This window comes from Corvus brachyrhynchos, unplaced genomic scaffold (genome assembly GCF_000691975.1).
Source record: "Corvus brachyrhynchos isolate BGI_N302 unplaced genomic scaffold, ASM69197v1 scaffold29, whole genome shotgun sequence".
NCBI classification, from domain to species: Eukaryota; Metazoa; Chordata; class Aves; order Passeriformes; family Corvidae; genus Corvus; species Corvus brachyrhynchos.
The window spans coordinates 2175327-2183940 of NW_008240033.1; the positions used below are offsets into that span (position 1 = coordinate 2175327).

The 8614-nt window shown below is 39.6% G+C and overlaps 1 protein-coding gene across 4 annotated transcripts in view; it reads right to left on the reverse strand.

Moving 5' to 3' along the window:
• The window catches only part of CPED1 (cadherin like and PC-esterase domain containing 1), a 144132-nt gene that overhangs the window by 99556 nt on the left and 35962 nt on the right, over positions 1 to 8614 (reverse strand). For all 4 annotated transcript variants that reach the window (XM_017743765.1, XM_017743766.1, XM_008640976.2 and 1 more), the window contains exon 5: positions 6848 to 6923. In XM_017743765.1, the coding sequence (XP_017599254.1) occupies positions 6848 to 6923 (76 nt within the window). The remainder of the gene's footprint in view (positions 1 to 6847; positions 6924 to 8614) is intronic.

The window sequence follows — 8614 nt, forward strand, 5'->3', positions numbered from 1 at the left end:
AAAGAAAAGGAAACAGAAGATGAATGAGGATGTGCCCTCTTCTTTATCTTTTCTTCTACAGTATCCTTTGATGTTACAAGGAAGGTTATGATGTGGGTTTGTTAGTTGATTTCTTACTTTGTGCAAGATCAAATAGAATATATTTTACACACTTCAAACATGGAGCAAGGAACAATTAAGACTATTGTCTGTGAGAAAAAAGTCATTTTGTTTCTAAAGTGCCCATCAACTGTCAGATCTGTTACAAACATTTCAAGACTGATTGAGTCACCTTGGGAGCCCCTGGTTGTTTAATGAAGCACAAAGCTAGAGATGGAATGAAATGTCACTGAAGTGCTGTGTTTTGTTCTGAGCCCAGCACATTGTTAATTTCTTTCATGAAATGAAATTGTAAGCTCAGCACATTTGTACTTGCAAGGTCTTCCTCCAATTGCTTTTCTTTTTAGCAGGAAAAACATTACTTTAGAACATTAAAGTACATTAATCCTGGAACTGTACATCAGCCTTTCCATCTGCTTAGAAGCCTTATGAACGTCTTCCTAGATTTTCATAGTGGTAGTCTGTTTCTAGCAGGAGTCTGAATTCTCTTCGCATGAAAAAAAAACCAAAAAAAAAAAGAAAATGATAGGCACCTCATGTCATTTATCAGCATTTTCTGCAGTACAATATTCAGGAACTACTGATAACAGATCCTCTCTGTCAGCCTTGCAGGTTTGTGTTCTGACAGGGCACCTAAATGAGTTAGAACTCCATACTGCATCCTGTTCTGGGATCATCCATTTTCCTTACTGGTATGGGCTGCTGGAGCACAAAGAGCTAATTTGTGATACCGACCAGGCAAATTGTATTGCTACGACCTGGTCCTCTTCTAGAATTTACAGCTGGGCAATTTTGAGCCTCCGTAGGTTGGAAAGGTGTGTTTAACAGCTGCAAAGATTGCTTCACAGCAGGAGATGCCTACAAAGATTTCATAGATTCTTAGGCAGACTTCTGAGTCCTCCAGGACAAGGAGTTTTGATCAAAATAAAGCCTAGTAACCTTTGGTTCAATCAGTTATAGCAGCCTGCTCTAAGCTGCATAACTGTGAAAGCAATAAGCATTGAAAGTACAATTTTTTTCCACTTTTTGGTGTTGATTTTGGAGGATGGACAATTTCACTTGAACTACTGCCACTTCATGCCTTGAGATTTGTCACAGAAAGCAGATCTATCCCATTTAATCACTTGCTGTTACCCATTTGACTTTTGGATGAAAAGACTCTGAAACAAGGATTGGTAATGTACTATGGCTTACACATTATGCCCTGAGGTTGCTAAAGAAAAGAGAGAACCTTTAGCACTCAATTTTATAACCTATGCATTTAGAAAAGCGTGGCTGAGAAACTCAAAGTAGATGATGAATATTTGAAAGAAACTAGAAAAACTAGGGGCAATCCTGGCCCTCAGTGAAGTCCTGGAAAAATTTCCATTGATTTCACTGGAATATGGTTTCTTGCTTGAGATTTAATATGTGATGGCCTTGATGTGCATTACAAGCTTTATTTGTGATGTCAACATTGCTGCAAGCCCAATATTCCACCCACTGCTGACTACTGATTCAGCTGTCCTTAAAAGAACACATTAAAAAATACAGTGATCCCACACGCTGTAATACACTTAATCTCAAAGCAACACACCCTGGATATTTAGACTGGAGAAATGTCAAACTACTTGTCATTTCTGGAAGTTTAAATTGTCCTAAATAATTATAGTATTAAAAACCAAACATCTTTATAGTAAAACAGATCTAGAGGTAAATTAATTTATACTGTGGGTGGAAATGCACTGAAATTCATTGTGAAGTTTCAGAGTTAAAAAGATAAAATTATGACAGTGCATCATTTGTATGATGATGTTTATTTTTCCCTTTAGAAACATCAGCAAATACAGCTTCAGTTTAGATTAATCACTTACCATGTTTTTTGACTCTCTGTTTTGGCAGGTGCATAAAAAACAGTATTTATGGTGTTAAGTACAGTGTTTGTGTCTTCATTCCTAAAGCATCCTAAGAGTTAAAAGTTAGAGGTGTGGGGTTTTTTCCAATATTTTTCAGAAGGGCTGCTTCTTTTGTATGCACTCTTCATACTAGAACTTAATTACACAGATAAGCTATAAAACTTTGGAAAAAGAAACTCAGTGAAAATGCTGGCTGACTGTTCATGATTAGAGCCACAATTCTGTACTAGTGACAGGGTAGAATATAGAAGAGTATAAGCCAAGTAATTAAATTAATTTAGCTGCTTTACTTCTTTTCAAACTACTAATAATTGCTGTTATGTTGCTGCTCTTATCCTAGCTGAGATTTGACACTGTTGTAAAACCAATGAAATTCCTGCCCCACATAGTTTATAATAAAATTAACTGTAAAAAATCAGATGCTGGTTTTATTGGCCACTCTTGAGGCTCTTAGTAACTTCAGTAGCAGAAAGGCAATAGGCACAAACCTGATCAAAACTGGTGTGCAAATATTTGTAAGGGCCAGCTGGCAAAAGAAATGCATCCCCCTATAAAAAATCAAGTTCTTATCTCAGAGATACTGAATTGCTACAACAGAAAAGAAATTTAATCTGTAATTTCTGTCTTCCACAGGTGGCTCCACTGAGTCTTGCTTCCTACCCTCAGATCATAACCTCTCATATTGACTCCAGAGTAACTCAAGGACACTGGGGATAGGCAGCAGAGAAGAAAGCTAGCACGGGGTTAGCACCAGACAATAAACATCTCACCGAGTGGAAGCACAGTCACACAGCTGGACTATTTTGGCTCTCCCTCCTGAACAATTTCATTAGGCTCATGCCTATCCCAAGACCTTCTGTGTGATTAACGCTGCTGGCCAGCCCAGCAGGAGATCACGGGTGCACACAAGGCTGGCAGACACTCATAAAGTCTCTGCACTAGTGGCACCAATAAACTGAAACACAGAAGCAAGGCATACAGCACAAGTATTACTTAAAAAAAGGATCAGTGATCTGCATGGGTAGAGAAAACTGCTATGCATGGCACAGGCTGGGCTCTGGAAGTAGTGAAGTGAGACAAATGCTTACATGGAAAGACAGACTAGTTTGGATTTCGTAGAGAATAGGAAAATTAGGGAGGCAATGCTAGAAGCAGTTCCACCACTTTCCCAGGCAAAACCTGTAAAATATAGTATTTGTTGTGCATGCATCAGGATGCCTTTCCTGTGCCCTGTACTGAAGCTGGGCAACTCTGCTCACATTGTGGACCTTAGTACTCTCCATCTCTTGGCTGGGAGTAGTAGTTCCAGGAGGAACTGGCCCAATATTTTGTACAAATAATTTTCTTTCCTATATAACAGGCATGTGAGAATGGGCATGCTGTCTTAAATACAAAGCCTAGCAGTTTAAGAGTTGCACAACAAATAAAATAACATTAAAAAAACCCAAACCGCTTTACCACTGCTTATCAACATCAACACTGTCATAGGCATAGTAAATCCAGTAATCCCATTTTCTCAGCCTTGTTGCCTGATGTTTCTTCCTACAACTTACTACGTCTTTAATTAGAAAACATAATTCTTTGTGTTTTCACTTTTACAGGAAATTGCTTGGCTCCTTGGAGGCTGACTAAATGACAGTAATAACAAACCAACTGATCCTCTCTTACAGGAATTGCAGAGAAATCCTGTTGACTCAAAGACACAAGAGTGAAAGTACGTAGACTGATTTGAAAGGAAACAAACTGCTCTGTGAAGGAAACACTGATGAGAATTGTTCTTTCTCTGAATAATTTTAAAATTGAGGATCAAAAAATTGGCAACTCTGCTGTTGTTGGAAAGAGAGATCTATTGGAGAATGCAAGCAAAAGAAAGTGGAAAGAGCTGGCTTTATCAGATGAATGGAAGGGGGAGTAACTGAAGTCCCATTTTAGACTACTTTGCTCTAACTTACACCTTTTTGTCCACTGAACCTGAAATCAAATAATTTACCCTTCTGATTCTAATTTCACTTTTTATGGACAAGTTCCACTCATTGTAAATAACATGTCACATACCCAGTGATACTGAATGGGATTAATTCACGGGTTGAAACACTTTGAGGTCTGGTCTATACAGAAATGACCCCGCTGTGTACCACAGTCTAAGTTTCCATTCCTGTCAGTGTACATCAGTGTAGTACGTACAAGTCAGTACAGAGCAATTCAGCTAACCCTGAATTATGCTGAAAATAAATGCTCTTTTGGGCTTGCTCACTCTAAATACCAAGTGTTAAATTCAGTGTCCACAAATAGACATCTGTTGCCACCTAGGATACCACAGGATATCCCTCTGAACCTCTAGCTGCTCGACCAAAAGGACAGGGGTCCTGTGCCGAATCTGCCTATTCTACTGGGCATGCTGGACTCTCCATGGCATCTTAAATGTCATGAGAACCTTGTTTTGAAATAGCTATCTCAGCCCTAGGCTACATGCTGATTTGGAGATACCTAGATTTAAGAGATGGAATTTTTAAATTTTTACTTTAAAACACTTCAGCTAGTTTAGGTTTCTTATTGGTAACAGAAGAGTGAGGGGTGGCCTTTTTCTGTATGACAGTTCTTCAGCAGAGTGCCAGAATAATCCTCCTTTGCTGTGTGGGTAAGGTTCAGAGCCCTGCTGCAAAGCACATGTATTACCTCAATTTCAATGCGATTTCAACATCAGTCACAAGGCCTTTTCTCTTTGCCAGAAAAGCAATAAAAATAGAAGTAAGGAATAAGATGCTTTCAAATGGCCCTTCCCTGAAGACAAGATGTGGTGGGTTATATGCCAGGTGCCCACCAAAGCCTCTCTATCACTCAGCTGGATAGGTAAGAGAGACTGTTATGAAATGCTTGTGAGTCAAGATAAAGACAGGGAGAGATCACTCATTAATTACCATCATGGGCAAAAAATTGTGTAGATATTAACTGAATTTATTACCAATCAAATCAGAGTAGGATAGTAAGAAACCAAATCTTAAACACTTTCCCTCCATTCCTCCCTTCTTACCAGGCACAATTTGACTCCTGAATCAATACCTCCTTCCTTCAGTGATGAAGGGAGATGGGAATGGGAGCTGTGGTCAGTTCATCACACATTGCCTCTGCAGCCTCTTCCTCCTCAGGGGGAGGACTTTTGAAATTCCAGCATGGGAGTCTCCTGGGTTCCCTTCCCCCAGGAGACAACCCTCTGTGAATTTCTCCAAGGACAGTCCTTCCCACAGACTGCAGTTCTTCATGAACTGCTCCAGCGTGAGTCCCTCCCATGGGGTGCAGTCCTTCAGGAACAGACTGCTCCAGCATGGGCTCCTGTCTCCACAGGGGCTGCCAGGAGCCTTCTCAGAGGGTCAGAGCTTCCTTGAGGCATCCACCTCTGCTGGCACTGGGTGCTCCATGGGTTGCAGGTAGATCTCTGCTCTACCATGTACTTCCATGGGCCACAGGGGCACAGCTGTCACACCATGGGTTGCACCATGGGCTACTGGAAAATCTCTGCTCTGGTGCCTGGAGAACCTCCTCCCCCCTCCTTCTTCACTAATCTGTCCAGCTGCTGTTGTGCAATTGTTTTATTTCCCTTTTTATATATGTTATCCCAGAGGTGCTACCACCACTGTTGATGGGCTCGGCCTTAGCCAGCAGCAAATCCATCTTGGAGCTGGCTGGCATTGGCTCTGCTGGATTTATGGGAAGCTTCTGGCAGCTTCTCACAAAAGCCACTCCTGTGGCCCCCCACTACCAAAAGCTTGCCATGCAAATCCAGTACAGGAGAAAACCCTGAGCAGCTAAATAAAAGTGTCATATAGGAAGTGGCTTGTGCCATGTTTACAGACAGCAGTGAAAACATGCATGTTTTAAAGAGGAAGTTCTGTGTGTAGTAAGTGCCTCTTGTGTTTGTGGTTTTGTGGTAGTAAAATAATAAAACCACTGCAACTGACCTTTCTTCGAGTAGCAGGGCAAACCAATGTTTTTAAAGGCAATCTGTTACAATATGAGTAGGACTGACCCATTCCTCAAGGCAGTGGTGAGACATAATTGGGTAGCAAGTACCTGCACAGACTAATTCAACACATCTATTTTAAATACATGTTTTAGGATAAAAAGAAGTAGCATTTGTAGGTATGCCTCTCTCTCCACTGACTTAAATGGAAGACCAGAATACTGCTTTCAGAAGATACCTAACTCCTAAATGGTTAAATGAGATGTAATGAATCCTTTCCTTTTGTGTTAGACTTAGCATATATATATACAAGTGAAAAGAGAGGGAGGTTTAAATAGACCTAATACAGTGCACAACAGTTTCTTTCCAGTTTCTATTCAAAGCTGAATTTTACCCATGGTAAATTAGAATTCTTTGGAAACTTGCCCATAACCTTTAAACTTTTCTGGTAGATGATCTTAATACACAAAGGCTTTTTATCAGTTAATTATGTCTGGATGGGAACCAAACTCTGACTCCTACTCCTTCTCCATGCCACAACATTTTTGTAAAGCTGAACAAACATATTACACCAAACCCAGGGCACAGAAGTGTAAACACCAATACACTATATTAACACAAAACAGTCCAAAAATAAGGCACTTCTAGACAAATTATTTCTGCAATACGCAACAGCTAAACAATGCAATATCTTTACCTGGAAAGATATTGTATAATTGTAATCTATATTTAAGTGTGTCTAAAATGGATTATCAATCTTTCATTTTTCCCCTCTATGCATTCATGACTAAAAATAAAATGGAATTGTAAGCTTGACAGTCTCATTTCAGAAACTTCCTGTGACAACTATTAAAAGAACATCATCACATACGCAGATTTGAAGGGGTTAGATTACCTGAAAAGGCTTTTGTTATCTGGCATAATCCCTCTTTTCTGCAAAGAAAATGCTGGATTTCTGGAAGCAGGTTTACCTGTACATAAAAAAAGAAGCTTTAATGATTTCATTCAAAAAAATATTCTTTTTTCTTCAATGGAAAACACCTTCAATTGGTTTGTGCTCAATTTATCAGAGACACCTCCTGTGCAAAACTCCCGTCACAGTCTAGAGGAAATGACAACTTTGTTCTCGTTGCAGCGTGGGGATAATGAAGTTAAGGTGTGGACTCTTCCTCTGTGTCCATAAAATCTAAAATTTTAGGCCTATATCTCTCCTCCTGGCTGCTGAGTCTTGACTCGTTCCCTGTCCCCTTTTCAGTCTCTGCAGCTTCTCTATTCTGTCCAGTTACCAACTACTGTCTCTCCCTGCATGGAAATACCCATTGCTTCTTGAATTGCTGTGCTTGGGATCAGTAGTAAGTTAATGTAGCTAAATCACAGGCAGGTTCTGCAGCAAAACACTGTGTCGCACTGTGGTATGGACATGCCAGCAGCAAGCAATGTTACTTCAATACTTAAAGTTTTCCAGAGGAATGGGCCATCTGGTTTAAGTCCCTGCTCTGCTGTAGACTTCCTGAGAGAACTTGGACAATTCTTTTGATCACCTTGTGTGACACATCTGGACATTGCAGCATACTGTAAGGATTATTATATTGCACAGCATTAGAGGCTCAGAATGAGCAAAAGCAGTTTGCAGAAACATGGGATGTTCTATTATCTGAGCATATTCAAAGCATGTATATTTCTAGCAAACTATATCTGCCATGAAAATTTCACTTTGAATACACTCAGATATGGCATCTCGTCCCAGGCAACCCCAGTACATGCTCCTAGTGCCAACTTCCATGGACACCAATGATTTTTTTGTATCACCTTTTAAAAGCAGCTCCATTTCTCTCAGACCCTCAAGCTGGATTCTATAATTTAGAGTCTTTCCATAATTACCTGTGCTATTTTACTTGAAATAGAAGTCAAACTGTACCCGCAGCTTGGTCACATTTTATCAAAGACTTCAGTTTATACCACTTAAATATTTTTATCAACAGGTCAGGTGTTTACATAGACGTTACATATCTAAGTAACCTAAACTGTGCCCATAACATGCTCAAGTGAAAAAAAAAAAACCCAAAAAGCAATCCTGAAAATACCAAGATAATTTGCACTATTGATGCCTTGGACCATGAGTAAGCAGCTTGCAGTGCCAGAGCAAAGAACTCCCTTGAAGGCCCTGATCCAGATTACACATTATCGATTGTAGGACCACTACCACTGTTTGGAGAAGTGCCTAAATTATGTTTACAAAAGAGGAATTACATTAGGTGAAACTCAGTAGTAATATAAGACGTGAAGCCTAAATTCTTTCATCTTTATCTTCTGCCCATACTGTTACTCTGAAATACTGCATGCATTTTCTAATTGTTTCTCACCATTTCTAAATTATCTTTTCCGATGGGGTAAACTGCTTAAGTTTCCCTTGAAGACACTTTTGCAGCCAGACATGCTGGTAAGGGTCACCAAGAATGCAAAAGTTCAAGCTAAAGAAGAGAAAAGGGAAATCTGACACTGGTTTGTAACAGTTTTCAGTATTTACACTGAAATACTTACATCTGAACTAACATACTATGTTCAAATGAGAAATTGCTTTTGATAACTGGGTGTGATATAGAGAAGAATGAAATGTTGTTACTTGACAAGTATTTTTCAGTAAATAGAAAACATGAACAAA